The 17158-nt window shown below is 37.0% G+C and overlaps 1 protein-coding gene across 6 annotated transcripts in view; it reads left to right on the forward strand.

Moving 5' to 3' along the window:
- POT1 (protection of telomeres 1) overlaps positions 1-17158 on the forward strand; it is a 555480-nt gene that overhangs the window by 499012 nt on the left and 39310 nt on the right. For all 6 annotated transcript variants that reach the window (XM_086610452.1, XM_086610455.1, XM_086610454.1 and 3 more), the window contains 2 exons: positions 1120-1234; positions 13842-13972. In XM_086610452.1, coding sequence (XP_086466578.1) covers positions 1120-1234; positions 13842-13972 — 246 coding nt within the window. The remainder of the gene's footprint in view (positions 1-1119; positions 1235-13841; positions 13973-17158) is intronic.

A 17158-nucleotide genomic window follows, 5' to 3' on the forward strand; every position in this document is an offset into this window, starting at 1 on the left:
TCCATACTCTCATCCCAGCAGGCATTTGTTTAGCTTTTAATTTTGCAAATGATATGCCTGGAAAACAGAATAAAATAGGAAAAAGTAGTAGTTTTTCTATACTTGCAGAATAGTTCCCATTTCAATGTCAAAATAGGTTGCATGTTGGTGTAGGAAATATGAACTAGAAAAGTAATTTCCATTCTAAAGAAGATCATCTGCTTGTGCTTTAAACAAATGAAAATATGACTCTTCCTTTGATTTAAAGTCACACTTTATGTACTTTTCTTAATATTTCTTTTGATTACCACTTGGAACAAGCCTTTATGTGTCTAAATTAAAATTCTACAGGAAATAGTATATTAAAGGCATAGAAATTGGTATATGAAATTTAATTGTTCTTTATCATAAGATTAAAGATTTAGTACTGAAGATGATACAGATTGACTTTGTGTTAATTTCATGAGGAGTTTCTTTTTTTTTTCCCCTAATAGACTAATTGAAAACCACAGTTTTCAAGTTTGGCAGGATTTGTATTCTTTAAAAGAGAGTAATCAGCATGTAATGTAACCTTAAGATGACAGGAGGATAGTCCTTAAATAGTAGAAGATAGTCTTTAATTCTTTATTCCTCCAACAAGTGTGCTACTTTTAATAGGAAGACTGATATAATGACGGTAAGAGATCACCTCTGCCCCCCAAGACAGTGATTCTGTGCAGTGACACCACAATAAAAATGACAAAAATTTTTTATGTGCTTTAAAAAGCCCTTTGGATGGATGTGTTAACATTAGTAAAAAATTACTCTCCATTGTTCTATATTATAATGACTTTTATTCGTCTGTTTCATGTATTGAAACTTTCATGTATTGAAACTTACTTAAACTGGTTAATTTATTGTAAGGAAGATGAAATGACAAAAAGAAATGGAAATGAGTCTTGTCTGCTTTAGTGCCTATGAAAATATATTTGTCTTTAGAGAGTCTAGGTGAATAAGATAGAAAGAAATAGATAAGATTTTTTTCTTTTTTAAGATTAAATAAAGCATATCTGAGGGTGGATGATGTTAAAAGATGAAATTCTGGGTGAATGAGTGATTTTTTTCTTCTATTAATTACTTAATTTTACCATGCCTTTCCAGTCTGTTGCACCAAAATATGTGTATACTCCTCTAAATCACCTTAAAGATGGAACTATAGTGAATTTGTATGGCATCGTGAAATTCTTCAAGCCTCCATATGTAAGCAAAGGAACTGGTATGTACTATATTCAAGAGATTTAAATTTCTACTCCAAACGGAACTGTTCTTATTATATTTGTTAAAACTTAATTGGAACAACAAATTCAGGTGATCCTTTCACCATGGTTCTCAGCTAACATCAAGGAAACAGAACAGCAAATAGGTAAGGGATATCGGAGTCAGTTTTGGCAGACTGGTGGAGACAGCAAACGAAGAAAATGTTTATTGAGCTAATACTATCAGTACAAAATAGGGAAAAGGATCCATACCATTAAAAAAAAAAAAAGGACAAAACCCCTGCACCTGTCCTTGTGGGAAAAGATTATTGTGTAACTATGTGCAATTCTTCCCCGAGGTTTTGACAACTAGTGTTATGATATGCTATAAATGCAGTGCCAGCATATTCGTTACTTGTAGAAGCTCAATCACTTTTTCTCTCTATGGAGTGAACACTTACTGATTGTGCTAGTTTTGCTAGAAGATTGTACCATTTCACTAGATGCTCAGCAAGTACACAGCTAGGTAGTATCCCTGCTGAATTCTATTAAGTAGTAGAATTTCTTACTTCATTCAGAATGAATCAAAACATTTTCTGCTTATTACAAATTTACTGTGCATTTTAAAGTTGAAGGTTTTTTCCGTTCTAAATGTATTTCTAATCAACAAAAAAATAGATTGTGATGATGACTGTTGATTTTTGTGATCTTAATTATGCATGCAAGTTCCTTGAATAATGTCAATAGCCAAGAGTTTGGCTTCTAAATACAGAAATTTAAGAAGTGAGCATTTAAATCAGAACTGAGAGTTAATGACTTGTCTGCAAAACCTTTTGCAAACAGATGTGTGTGATCTTACTTGCTCAAAAACTGCCAGCTGCAGTCTGAAGGTGATGCACTCAAAATGAGGCAGTAAATGCCTTTGTGAGAGCACAGTGCTATACTTGCAGTACCTTGGCTTCCAGCATGAGGTTTGCTTACAGTCAGGTGGCTTGAAACATAAGTGAAATAGCTGAAAGCTGTCCAGACATAGAATCATAGAATGGTTAGGGTTGGAAGGGACCTCAAAGATCATCTAGTTCCAACCCCCCTGCCATGGGCAGGGAAACCCTCCACTACACCAGGTTGCTCAAAGCCTCATCCAACCTGGCCTTGAACACTGCCAGGGATGGGGCATCCACAACTTCTCTGGGCAACCTGTTCCAGTACCTCACCACCCTCAATGTAAAGAATTTCTTTCTTATATCTAACCTAAATCTGCCCTCTTTCAGTTTAAATCCATTGCCCCTTGTCCTATCACTACACACCCTTGTAAAAAGTTCCTCTCCAGCTTTCCTCTAGTCCCCCTTTAGGTACTGGAAAGCTGCTATAAGATCACCCCGGAGCCTCCTCTTCTCCAGGCTGAACAGCCCCAACTCTCTCAGCCTATCTTCATAGCAGAGGTGCTCCAGCCCTCGGATCATCTTTGTGGCCCTCCTCTGGACTCATTCCAGTAGCTCCATGTCCTTCTTGTGTTGGGGACTCCAGAGCTGAACACAGTATTCCAGGTGGGGTCTCATGAGAGCAGAGTAGAGGGGCAGAATCACTTCCCTCAACCTGCTGGCCATGCTCCTTTTGATACAGCCCAGGATACGGTTGGCTTTCTGGGCTGCCAGCGCACATTGCTGGCTCATGTTGAGCTTCTCATCCACCAGCACTCCCAAGTCCTTTTCCTCAGGGCTGCTCTCAATCCATTCTCCGCCCAGCCTGTACTTTTGCATGGGATTTCCCCGACCCATGTGCAGGACCTTGCACTTGGCCTTGTTGAACTTCATGAGGTTCTCACAGGCCCATCTCTCCAGCCTGTCAAGGTCGCTCTGGATGGCATCCCTTCCCTTCAGCATGTCCACAACACCACACAACTTGGTGTCATCTGCAAACTTGCTGAGGGTGCACTCAATCCCACTGTCCATGTCTCCAACAAAGATGTTAAATAGCACTGGCCCCAGTACCGACCCCTGCGGAACACCACTCGTCACAGGCCTCCACGTGGATGTTGAACCGTTGACCAGAACTCTTTGAGTGCGACCATCGAGCCAATTTCTTATCCACCGAGTGGTCCATCCATCAAGACCATGTCATTCCAGTTTAGAGACAAGGATGTCGTGTGGGAACATGGTGGCACACCCAAAAAAAAGTTCCAAGTCCAACTAAGGCTCAACTAATACTTTCACTTTTTGAAGACCAAGCAGTCTTCAGCCTTTGTTCGAATCAGTTTAGAGTGTATGAGTGGGATGTCTGTGGAAATGTGTGTATGTTGATTTCAGTATGTTCGACTGATATAATCTATATGATGGACATACTTCATTAGTTCCATTTGGTGCATGTAGTATTCTTCTAGATAAACAAATATACTGGCAAGAAAGACCCTATTGACAAGAAGTTTTTGCTCTCACTTGTAGCTAAAGTGTGGTCTAACACTTACCCACTGAAAAGACAAGACGTGCATGTCCTGCTCTCTGGGCTGTTGTACTAGAGGCAGCCACTGGCCTAGTCAGCAGTCACAGCTAAGTTATGCAAATCAACATAGGATTTTTCAAGAATATATTAGATAAACTGGGTTCACAAGCTGATGAATAGCTTTTGGGAATTCAACAGCTTTCTTACATATCGTTGACCATGTTAACAGAAGAAATAATATATCCCCAGCACTAGGTCTCAGTGCCCTGGCTTTGGCAGGAGAGCAGTTCTGTGCTTCCCATACAGGTAGTTGTCGAAATGTATCCCCATTGGTGAAATTGGAGAAAACCTTTTCTCTCTCCATTCTTACTCAATGTTGAGAAGGCAGTAGTGTTCCCCAGAATAACTCTGAAACATAAACAAAAAACAAGCCTGAAGAATATGGGATAATCTAATTTAAATGCTAACATTTAAAAATAGATGTAGTCATTAAGTTGGGAACTGAGCCAGTAACGATCCATCTGTTTTTGGAGCAAATATAGTGCATGTTTGCTTTTTTCCTCTTGAGACTAAACTAAAATGAATATTATCATATTCTACATAGTCATTGATACACTAAAGTTATTTTGCTAAACAATAAATTGCAAATCTTTAAGATGAAATATTGTTTTGATTGGTTTATATAGGAAAAAGAAATGTTGTTAGAGAAAGCTGTGGAAAAGCTGGATGTCACTTTTTTCAGAAAATAATTGGGTTTTGATAATACTGTAGCCCTGTAAAAGTGGAGAAGTGCAAATTCCAATCGTTTTATATTATTAATGTTACAACACAACAGATATTCCTAGATATAAATGAGGAATAATGGTAAGTGAAACTATCTGCAGGATCTCAATGCATTTAGATTGGAAACAGAAAAGTGTTCTGGCATCTAATTAGAAAAGCAAACATTCATAAAATACTAAATTAAGTGTGTGCATGTTTGCTGTGTGTATAGACAATCAAATTATACTGCTAGCTTAGAAGTAATAGCAATAAAAATTATTCTGCCCCTAGAGCTGAATACTTCTGGAACTGTCATGTGATTTAGCTACAGTTAATACCTAAATAATACTTACTATTTAAAAAGTTATTAATTCACAAAAAGACTGCAGAGAGAGCTCTTCAAGGGTCGGAGATAGATTGCCAGCTAGTAGTGAGTGGGTGGTGTTAGGTTGCTGGGGGCTTATAGAGAAGGATTTGGGACTGCCAGGCATGAACAAGGATCACAGATGGGAGAGCGAACTGTGCCGGGTGCAGTGCCCGGGTGCTGCTCACAGCAGGCTGCAGGGCGGTCTCTGGCCGGCTCCAGCTGACCCACCTCCGGGATGGTGATGCCTCTGGGAAAACTAAGTTAAGGGCAAAACACTGTGTAGCAGGTGAGGAGAGAAAGTGTGAGAAACAGCCCTGTGACACCAAGGTGAGAGAAGCCAGAGGGGAGGAGGGTGCTCCAGGTGCTGGAGCAGAGGTTCTCCTGCAGCCTGGGGAAGAGACTTCAGATGAGGAGATTCATCTACACTGCGACCCGTGGAGGATGCAACTTGAGCAGGGTTATCCCAAAGTACTGCAGCCCATAAAAGACCTATGCTGGAGCAGGAAAAAAAAAAATACGAGAAGGAAGAAGCAGGAGAGAACAGGAGCTGTTATGGACCAACCACAGCCCCTCATTCCCCTTCCCGCCCTGTGCCGCTGGAGGGAGTAAGAGAGGAGGTAGAGATGTTGGGAATTAAGAAGGGGAGCCTGAGAAAAAGGAGTTGGGGGAAAGGTGTTTCAGTCTTTGTTTCTTACCATCCTGCCCTATTTTCATTGGCAATAAATCAAATTAATCTTAGAATCATAGAATGGTTAGGGTTGGAAGGGACCTCAAAGATCATCTAGTTCCAACCCCCCTGCCATGGGCAGGGAAACTCTCCACTACACCAGGTTGCCCAAAGCCTCATCCAACCTGGCCTTGAACACTTCCAGGGATGGGCTATCTACAACTTCTCTGGGCAACCTGTTCCACTGCCTCACCATGAAAAATTTCTTCCTTATATCCAATCTAAATCTACTCTCTTTTAGTTTAAATCCATTGCCTCTTGTCCTGTCACTACACACCCTTGTAAAAAGTCCCTCTCCAGCTTTCCTGTAGGCCGCCTTTAAGTACTGAAAGGCTGCAGCAACTGGCACCAGATGGGACTTGCCTTTCTCATAAGGGATCAAAGGTCTTAGCGCAACAGCTAGCGGGGCTCATTGACAGGGCTTTAAACTAGATTTGAAGGAGGAGGGGGGTAATACCAAGCTTGATCAAGATATGCTGGAAGCACCTGAAGATCAGCAGAAAGGAATTCCACCCACTCTAGCCAGGAAGTTATGACGATTCATCTGGGGTCCTACTTAAATGCCTCTATGCTAATGCATGCAGCATGGGGAGCAAGCAAGAGGAGTTAGAGGTGCATGTGCGCCTGCAGGAGTACAATCTTATTGGCATCACAGAGACATGGTGGGATGAATCCTTTGACTGGAGTGTCAGAATGGAAGGATACAAGCTCTTTAGGAAGGGGAGAAGAGGAGGAGGTGTTGCCCTCTATGTCAAAGACCAGCTGGAGTGCATGGAGCTGCACTCCATAACTCTCATAACTTCCCCAAGTTGAGTCTGTTTTGCATAAAACAGTAACTGGTAAGTGATCTCCCTGTCTTTATCTCAGCCCACGTGCTTTTCCACCTTATTTTCTCCTCTGTCCTGCTCGGGCAGGGGAGTGCAAGAGCAGCTGGGTGGGTGCCAGGCAGCCAGCCGAGGTCAACCCAGCACATGTGCTGTGACTCTCCTGGTTTTTCAGGCTTTCCTGTTTTTTTGGGTCATAATAAAATGAGGATAAATCTGGAGAAGGGATCTTGAGAAACAAGTTTCCTTTGAAGATAAGAATCTCGGGGGAATGAAAAATCTCTTTAGCTTAAAAAGAAGCACAATAATAACACATAGTCTTTATGCTTTCTCAAATGGAAGGGCCAAATTAAAAAGTTTAGAAAACACTGGGTTTGATGGGAGATCTCATCACTGATATTCTTTCCTGCTCAACGTGTCACTAAAATCTGTGAAAAAAAAAACCCCAAACTTCATTGTAAAGATGCAAGTATAATCTAGACCTGTACAGAGCAGAGAACAGTATTTTGTTTTTAATGTAAAAGATTGATAAATTATTTCAATATCAATTTACTCTATTTGATCTCTTCTGCACAGGCTGCCAAACAACATCTGTCTGTCACTGTAGTGAGCTCAAAATCTTCACTTTGTGTTGGTGTCTGGTGATATGCTAGACCTGATAAGATTCTATCAGTCTTACAATATCAATATAGTATATGGGTATATAGAATACATTTATATACTTATTTGAAAATAAGTTTGACTCTCACTCATATTCTCACACTGCATTTGTAATAGATTTTTTAGCTGTATTTGTAAGGAACTGAAAAGATTAGCTTTATCTGTAATAATTCAGGATATCACCAGTGGTGAATGGAAGTACTTTCTTCTTGAAAAAATATTGTAAGTTTAAAACTCAGGCTTAAAAGCAAAGAAACAAAACAAACCCCACAAATCTTTTAAAGGTTTTGTTTCCTTTGTTCACATTACTGACAAGAAAAAGAGAAGAAAGAAATTAATCAAATGTAGAAAGTACTGCTTTTACTCTCTGAGTAAACCATGGAAGGGCAGTTCTTGAAGGATCATGTGGTCTAGATTTGTCTTTTGTCTGTCTGCTTTAACAAGACTCTGTGGACCTGAGGACTGCGAATATCTTACTTAGACAAGCATTGATTGCTGGAAATAATTAAGACAGCCATTCTTTCCAGATATGTTAAAACAATAAAATTAAGTGCACAGACTTTCAAGGTAATAGGTCTCTGGAAACAACTAGGACAGATTTTTTGAAACGGAGTTATTTGATGAGTTAATTACTTCGGTTTCATACGTAGTAGAAATTTAATAGGGAAAACGATGATTTACTTAACTAGTCCTGTCTAAGTGTCATTAATAACTTTCTAATATATCTCCCCTGTATATTTGCAGTAGGTAATATTAAAAAAAAAACCAACACAACGGTATCAGTGGAGATCAAAAACGCAATTTGAAGAGTTTCTTATTTATGAAGATAGTTGTGATTCACTTGCTACTTTATCATTAAAATCTTTAAAACAGTTTTAATTTATTTGAGTTTTAGTGTAAAAATAGTCACTATTCAGTTAAATATTTCAATGTCATTTTTTGGGGTTTTTTTACGCAATCCAGAGTTTATGTCTGCTTGAGAAGGTGCAAAATGCTCAGTGATTGCTCTGAATTGCCAAGGCGCTTGTCAGAAAATTCCGTAGTCGCATTAGATCTGGCACAGTCCTACATTAATATATTCTCTGTCTGACACTGTGTTAATAGTTTCATACAGCTTTAAGCTGGTACCTGCTGGAAACATGGGCAGTGGAGCCACTGTACTTAATCCATATGGGTCTTTATTCACTATATAGATATACCCCTAGATATGAGATATTGCTCCCTCTTACATATATTAAAGCTTAAGGCTGAAGCTTTGTACTTTGTTCCTGCTGAAAGCAAGTGGTACCTAATTTAGCCTTGTCAGTTTATATAATCTTTGATTAAATGTTCATCATTTCGATTACCATTATTGCATTAAATGAATGTTAAAACACTGCTGAAAGAAATGAGTTTTCAGTATGATCATAAATTATTAGTTATTCCAGAGAAAGTTGTTTTAACTAAGCATGCTTCAGCTCAAGAGCTTGTAGTTCAGAATGTCTATACGTGAGAATTTTATGTGTTCTGAAAACTGTCCAAGCAAGCACTTCAGGTCTTTCTTGTTACAACAGACAAATGGGTTTCTGCTTCCTGGAAGGTCTATTGGAAGTGTTCAGAATTATATTCTAGCTTTCCTTCCCCAATAGTTTAAGAGTCTTAGCTATTTTAAATTTTTTAACAAAGGTGTTTCTCTCCTCTCTCCCTTCCCTGAAGTCCAAGGACATCTCAAGTATTTAGCCTGAGTAAAACCAGTAAATATAAAAGAAAACAAGCCTCTATCTTTGTAGTGTCCAATTACAGACACATTTTGCGCTTGACCATGAAACTTTCAGAATGTTGCACTGTGATACTACTGGTTCCCCAAGTCTTTCTCTTTTTTTTTTTTTTTTTTCCCCTGCAGATATTAGTCAGTGTTTTCCATAATGCAAGGAAGAATTATGGGAAGAAGAATCCTTGCTGCTGGTTAACAATAAGTCATAAGAGTAATGTCCTATTTTTCTGGGGAACCTCCACCTAGCTTGTTCTCTTAGATATATGCAGTGTATTCATATGTCACGTGTTGAATTAAAATCTCATTTTAGCCTACCTAGACATGCATGTAAATGGTAACTATTTTATTTTCATGAAATATTTTTTAGAATCAAAATGAATAAATGTAGCATTTTCAGAAAGTACATGTCTGAAAACCTTGAATAGTTCCAGGTCAGCAGTTCTACATGCCCAAAATGCAATTAAGGACCATAAATCAGATTCTTAAAGGTATTTTGAAGCCCTAAGTTTTATTTTCAATTTTTATTTGATCTTGAGCCAAGTTCATCAACATTTTTAGCTCAGAATTTGTTTAAAACTATGTACCTGAAAAAACATTCAATTGTATCATGTGGGCAACTTCAATTAAAATAGTAAATTTTTAGTAAGTAATAGCGAACTAACATTAGAGTGCAAAACAAACCAATCACAGACTATTGTGGTATCTGATGGTCTATTTCTGAAGAAGCAGACTCGGAATTAAATCTGCAGGAGTTTTGTTCTTCAAAGTATTGTGTTCTCTTGGTTTGTTTTTTTTTTTCTAAATCAATATATTGAGGATGTATTTAAATTTTACAGAACAGAATAAAAACTGTTGCAGAGCTAAGGATAGTGATTTCATTTCTGGAGCCTAAAGATGAGAGTAATGTTTTTTTCCCTTCTATTCACAGTTTTTCTTTTTTATGTGTTTTTTTTTTAATGTGTTTCATTTTTAAATAATTGCAGTTTCCTATCATCTAATATTGAAGATAAATGTAAGTTAAAAAACTTCTAAAAGGAAATGAAAAATTAACTAGTTGAATAAATAGTTAATAGAAAGAAATCTCAAGACAGTTACTTTGGTCTATGATTTACAAATGATGTCATTAAAGCATCTGTTTAGCCAGATGCTTCTGGTAGTTACTGAATTCAGTTTGATTCTTTAGAGGTTTTGTTTTGGCCTTCTACAATATCTGTGTTTGTATGTACGTATATATACACACACTCACAGGAGCTTGTGTGCATTCATATTGGTTTTCTTCCTGTGTTTTGTTGAACATATTTGCTAAGTTAGATGATTCAACTGCTTGATTTTAGTACAAAGATACTTGTATTGAATGGCCTCAGTAATTCTTAAAAACAATGTTTGGTGTAATTTTGAAGACAGAGTAATTTGCTACAATAATCTCTGTCTCTTTTTTGATATGTATTGAAATATAAGAAACAGAAGGCAATCTCTAATTAGAGTCCCTCATTGACAACAACATTGCTGGAAAGCTTTTTATCTCTTTGCAGGGGGAAGTTATTGATTTGGGATAGTGAGTTTTTCCACTTAAATGTTAGTCAGGAATACATATGTGGTTGCCCAAAAGGAGATTCATAATTAGATTGATGCTTCTATCTTAAAAATTTATACAGACATATTTGTTAGGAACTGCTGAAGTCCCCAGTAAAACTACAATAAATGTTTAATCAGTAAGTATTAAATGACTTCCTACAACATCAGTAACTACTAATGTGGAAAGCTTTTGTAGCAATTTTGATTTTCTTGCGATGACTGAAAAATAAATCTGTAAGTGAAGCTGTGGGGTTTGGGTTTTTTGTTCGTGGTTTGTTTTTTTAATATAAATATATCCGTACGCTGTGGAGAGATGCTGACTTTCTGAGCATGCTAATGACTGATGTAACAGTCCAGAAAAGAGTGGAAATGCTATGGCATTTATAAAGAGAAAGCTGTAACCTGAAGAACGAACATAAGCTGTCATCACAGTGGAGGAAACTTTATCATTTCAATGACTGTTACAGGGCTACAGAACATTCATATTTCAAACAATTTGAAGTCAGGACCTAGAAGCTTGGAGATTAGCGTTCTCCATGTAGTTAATGTAACCTTCTACTGATCTTGACTTGGAATTTTATTGATTTTAAGATTGTCCTTGCAATAATAATGAATTATTTTGTTGTTAAATTTCTTTTCTAAAAAGCTGCTTCACCAAATAGCTGTGGAGTTTTTTATGAGATGAAATAAAAAACTAAGTAACATGTTTTATTGTATTTTTAAAGAACAGTAAGGCGTAGTCTGAAAGGATATAAGAAGCATGTAAGACATACTTCACTCTGTACTTCTATTTAAACTGAACATCACTTCTCTCTCCTTGTTGTTTTCATAAACACCAATTCTGAGGTGGTATAAGCATCCTTACAGATGGCTCTCCATTGCTGGTGATGCCTCACACGATGTTAAGCCTGAGTGGGAGTAACTTTTCATAATCATAGAATGGTTAGGGTTGGAAGGGACCTCAAAGGTCATCTAGTTCCAACCCCCCTGACATGGGCAGGGAAACCCTCCACTACACCAGGTTGGCCAAAGCCTCATCCAACCTGGCCTTGAACACTTCCAGGGATGGGCTATCTACAGCTTCCCTGGGCAACCTGTTTCAGTGCCTCACCACCCTCTGAGTGAAAAATTTCTTCCTTATATCTAACCTAAATCTGCCCTCTTTCAGTTTAAATCTGTTGCCCCTTGTCTTATCACTACGCGCCCTTGTAAAAAGTCCCTCTCCAGCTTTCCTGTAGGCCCCCTTTAGGTACTGGAAAGCTGCTATAAGATCACCCTGGAGCCTTCTCTTCTCCAGGCTGAACAGCCCCAACTCTCTCAGCCTGTCGAGAGAGTTATATACAATAATTATTTTTTATATATATTATATACAATTATTATACAATATAATACGTTATTATATAGACTTAATAATAAGTATATTTAAAAAAAATGTATAGATGCAGTTTGGAGTTCTGTGTTGTGTCAGCCTAAAGCCAATGAGTCAATCTAGTATGAAAGGAAAAACTCTCTTTTATAGTGTATAAATTTACTGAACTGTGCATCCATTGTGTCATATTTTTAAGCCAGATTATTTCATGTAAAAATTACCAGTGGTGAAGTTTCTCTTCTTTAAAAAAAGTTAATCAGTGGAGTAATTTTATCTAGTAAAAGACAACTGTGAATCTAATATATAAGCTGTCATTAATTTTTTTTTTATTTTTTTTTTTTTTTAGCTTGGTTGCTGAGGGATTTGGCTTTATTGAAAAGTTTATTATGAAAAATCAAAAGTTTAAGCAATGACATTTTTATATCGTTTTTTATAACACTAGGACGTTATTTAAATTCAGCAATTCTATTTAACATTTGAGTCCTATTATTTGTGCAGAAAAGTGAATTCAGTCACTGAACTATAATGCTGATGTGGAAAACAAAGCGATTTTCACATTTCAGCTGGAGAAGGAAAGAACAGGTGGCTTTTTATTTTTAACCTTCAAGAAGGACTTGCTGGATGAGGATTTCTTTAAAAGATCAATCTTTGTGCTTTGTTCTTGAGGAGCTCTATTTTAATTAGGTTTATTGTAGAAGTGATGTTTTGAGTTGATAGTTAAGGATAAGTCTGAAATCACAGAGCCAGAGAAACTAAAATGTAGAAGGTGTTCCCTGACTATATAAAGCAAGTAAAATATTTTATACTACTATGAGTAGGATGATTATTAGTCTTTTGAGTACACTAATTGCACAGAAAATGGAGGGAGTGTGTTAGCATCTTCCCCCTTAAATAGGCAGCTGCACATGTACGAAGCTGACTAGGTTATATAATCACAGCATCAAAGAATAGCCACATTTTTAATGTGGAGCCTTTTTGTTATTTCACTCTTGATTCCTGTGTTGGATTAAATCAATGCTGCACTGTGATGTTATCCTCTGTCCTCAGTGGATTGTAAATCTATGAACCATATGATTTTTTTTCTTCTTAATTGCTCATTTTGCTCATACCGCTTTGCAGCTGACCTGTTACATTGGCCTCTAGAATTCACACCCAAAGAAATACAATGATCCAACTTTGGATTACAGTAGTCGATACTTGCAGTGTTGTCAGCCACTGACTAAACTTTATTCATGTCTGCCTGTCCTAGCATAGAACGTCAGAATAGGTGCTGTGTGCCTTCCGTGGGAGTGTGCAAGAGAATGATGCTTAGCAACTTCTGAGTGCAACGATGAGAGTTTATCATTATTGAGTCTATGTAAAAAATATTGAGGAGGAAGAAGAGTAGTGGGTTTATAGAAATAGTGTAGGTTTTTATATCTGTAGGAAAAGTAGTTTTATTTTTCTTGATGAGCCTTCATTGGATTTCTTCTTTCAACACCTCAGTCACTCAAATTGTTAGAGAATTTAAACTTTTAAGTTTTAATGATGGTAATATTTAAGGGTGTATTTGCTGGAAATGATAGAGTATTTCTTTTGTAGGCAATGGCAGTGCACATACAAGCAACTATTTTAATCCAGTCTAATGTATGTCTTTATCTTAAGGTAATCTGTTCACAGTTTACATATGACAGTTGTCTTGTTTTGACTTTCAATATATATCTTGCATATTTCATTGAAGTGAAAGATAAGTAATTTATGCTTTAATTTGATTTTAGAACTTGTAGAACTCACTACCTCTTCAGAAGGCAGTGTAAAAATAAATCTTAGAAAAGGATTGTACAAGATTGTACATATGCTCCTCATTTTATAGAGGAAGTAATTGGAACCTGAAAAAATGGCATGCCTGTTGCAGATAGAAGAAAAAGTTGTGTGTTCCTGGCTCACAGACCTGTTTATTTAACCCATTTCCTTTTCTGTTATTTGGGCTGATTATCAGCAAGATGGGTCACACTTCAGTTGTTACGCTACTGTAACTAAATGGACTTCAGATGAATTACACAGATCATAGCAGAAAAAATTGGCTGTATGGTTTTCATTCCAACTTTAAAATCTGTGTATTAATAACTCCATAATGCCTATTATTCATTCAAACACTTTTATATTTTACAGATTATTGCTCAGTTGTAACACTTGTGGACTCATCAAATGTGAAGTTAACTTGCACTCTTTTTAATGGAAATCTAGATTCCCTACCAAAAATTTACAAAGTTGGGGATATTGTTCGATTTCATAGAATAAAGGTATGTACTCATGTGGGGGGGTTGTGTGCTTGCCTCTTTGCAGTGAGAGGACTGTAGGAATAATTTAATTCTTTATGTACTGAAATTAACACATGAAGACATTGGATAAAGCAATTTATTGATAAAACATCTTGGTTATGATGGACCAAAACTGGAAGTAAACTATCAAATTTTTTTAATGACAACAGAGCACTAAGCTGATACCTCTCTTAAAAAAAGTGTTAGATGTGGTTATGACAACTCCAGAACAGCATCATTTCCTTTGAATGTTTGTTAAACTACTTGACAGAAATCACGTGGTAATACTTTTAGGTGAACAGAATTTAACTGACATAAATGTGCACAATTTATTCCTTTTCAAACTAATGGAATTGAGGGATTACTTTAGAACTTCTGTTGTGGAGCAGTTTAAATCAGCTGGAGAGTTACTCAGATAAATGTAGTCTACCTGGGGTTGTTAGTGTGCAACAGGCTCTAGCTGCTTCTTTGATATTTTCCTGCCTTACACTGTATTTCTCTCTATGAAAGGCCATGGAGGAAACTGTTTATAGCTTTGGTACTGCTTCTGCTGGATGTTTTTCTTATGCCTGCTCAGCTCCCCTGACTAGTGACAAAATGCAGTGAGGAAGCAGAAAAAGCCTTTCGTCAGTGCCGAGCTGTGACAAGCTCTTCCCTCTTCCCTCGCTGCAACTCTATAGGGAAGAGGAACCACACTACAGAGACTGAATGGAAGTCTTGTAATGCTGGGCTGTACTTAGGGGTGCAGAATAGTACCGAGGACATGATTTTACCATGTTACATGCTAATTTGCAAGTTACCCATACATAATTTCATTTTTTGCTTAAAATAATCATAGCGGAAATGAGTGAATGTCCTGAAAGAGGCTAGTTAAAAAAAAACAAAACAGTTTGCATATTTTAACACTCTTGAGAGATCTAGGAAATTTAACATTGTACAAAAGGGCGATGAAAGGGATAAAGATCAGTAGTACTAAGCATGTATGTTTTGATATGCTGTAGCAGGAGAACAAAGAAAAAAACCCATGACAGTAAATGTAAAAAGTGGTAAGATTTATCTGGTAATTGAGATTTGTACCACTGAGATTATTAAGAAAGAACTTGTTAAGATTCAGAAACAGTCTTCAGTTATTCATGTATATTATAAATATTTACAATCAAGATAGAAATTAGCTCACCTATTCTGGGTTAGTATAAAGCTTCCTTATGGTAATCTTTATGTATAATTAAGAGTGAAATGAAACAATATTTAGATTTTGAAGCTTGTGTTGCTAATCAGTACCTGAGATGTGTTGTTAGTCTTGGAAGTTTTGTTGATTTGACTTCAGATGGGAAAGTCTTACTCTAAATTTTAAATTCTTTCTGAATCCAGCAGGGTGAGTGTTACACAGATGTACTCCTTTTTGAAATTCAGTGAAGGTAGAAACATGTTTATTGCTTCTGAAATCAAAATACATACTTTATAATATATATGTGAAAAAGAGAAAGTAGAAGGGAGCCTGATTAAAAAAGAACTGAAAAGTTGCATGTCTGTGATAGGTTAATATTGGATTTTTTTGAGATGTGGGAAGTACAGGTTAAAAAACCAAATGAGACTACTGTCAGGGAACTTATGTATACACCCGCTTTTATGCCAATAGTGTTGGAGGAGATCATTCTAAAATCCTTATCAATTGATACTTCATCATTCTCCAAGATGATGTTGCAGTATTTAAAGATAAGGTCTGTTAATCCCCTCCTAGTGTACACTTTTTTCCTTTTTGTCACAGCTGAGCTGGTTTAAGTGGTTTCCAGCCCTAACTGGCCTCCAGCTGCTCACAATCCGTATCTTCTCAGATACATAAACTGACAGCTTGTTTAATTACTTTCTAAGTTAGAATAATCTAGAGTCACTAAATTGTCTTCTTCTGAATGGGAATGATTTTGACTGCCTCAGGCTAACAAACTTTGGAAGTTTTCATATCTGATCTGAGCAGGTAAAAATCTGACATAGAAGCCTAGTGCCAACTGCAGGGAGTGAACTGGGAGCGGGGTGACCTCTTCGTCTCTTTCACTTAGAACCAGCAAAAATATATGTGGTTGCTGTGCAACACAATTTTCAATTAAAAAAATAAATTATCTATAATTAGAGTCAATTACCCTGTCAGCAGTTCCTTCTTCACTCTTTTCTACTTTCATTTTCAGGCTTTATCATCAAGGGTAGCAGAGGCCATAGTCTGTCAGAGCTGTGCTTACCAATAAGGAAAGATACACATAGCCTGTACAGCATGTATTCACATTTCCCTGTCCCAGATATGCTTGTGAGAAACTTCCAAGAAGTTAACATTCATAGCAAACATGTTTTAAAAATTACTACTCCCAACCACACTCTCAGCTTCTAATGAATTAACTCCTCTTCATAGTAACAGGTGTCAGCAAGGTGTGATGGTTCAGAGCTAATAAGAACTTAATGGAGAGGATTCTGTTGGGATTACTTTGGGTAGAGAGTGATTTTATTTGCTCAGTATTTATTGCTGAGAATGAATATTTTAAGTGTCTTAGTTACAGACCTGAAAGATTATCCAGTTTTAATTACATTTCTGTTAATATTTCTTGAAGTGCATTTTTTATTACTTCTGATGATTTCTCATGAATTATAGTACTTAGTGATTTACAGTGCTGTATCGGGGCCTTCAACCACAGTCAGTGCTCTGCAGACGTGACAGTGGGGGGAGATCCACCCAGCCTCCAGTATAAAAAGGAGACTTGTGATCTGGTTGTCTAGCCTCCCTCATCTTCATGGCAAAGGAGGAGTTACATCAAGTGGAATTTTCTTGGGACTCTTTTTTTATGTTTCACTGCAAATGCTCTTAATATCTTAGACTTAATGCCTAATGTTTAAGCTGTTAAAGAGAGGAAGAGGCAACCTGCTGATACTCACTAAATCTGCAGTATTTTATCCTCACTTAACTTGAGACTTTCGGCATGTATTCTCCCTTTCTTGTATTACTCAAACCCTGCTATGATGATGCAATTGTTAAATTCCTCATTGGCTTTTCTCTAATATTCCTTATTACCTCTGAGTGATTCACAAACAAAAATGTATTTCCTTACTCCCAGTGAAGTGAATTGGTATTTGATTTCCATTTTAATGTTAGAGAATTGGAGAAAAGTGAAACACATTCTTATT

Source organism: Tauraco erythrolophus, chromosome 4 (assembly GCF_009769465.1).
Source record: "Tauraco erythrolophus isolate bTauEry1 chromosome 4, bTauEry1.pri, whole genome shotgun sequence".
NCBI lineage: Eukaryota > Metazoa > Chordata > Aves > Musophagiformes > Musophagidae > Tauraco > Tauraco erythrolophus.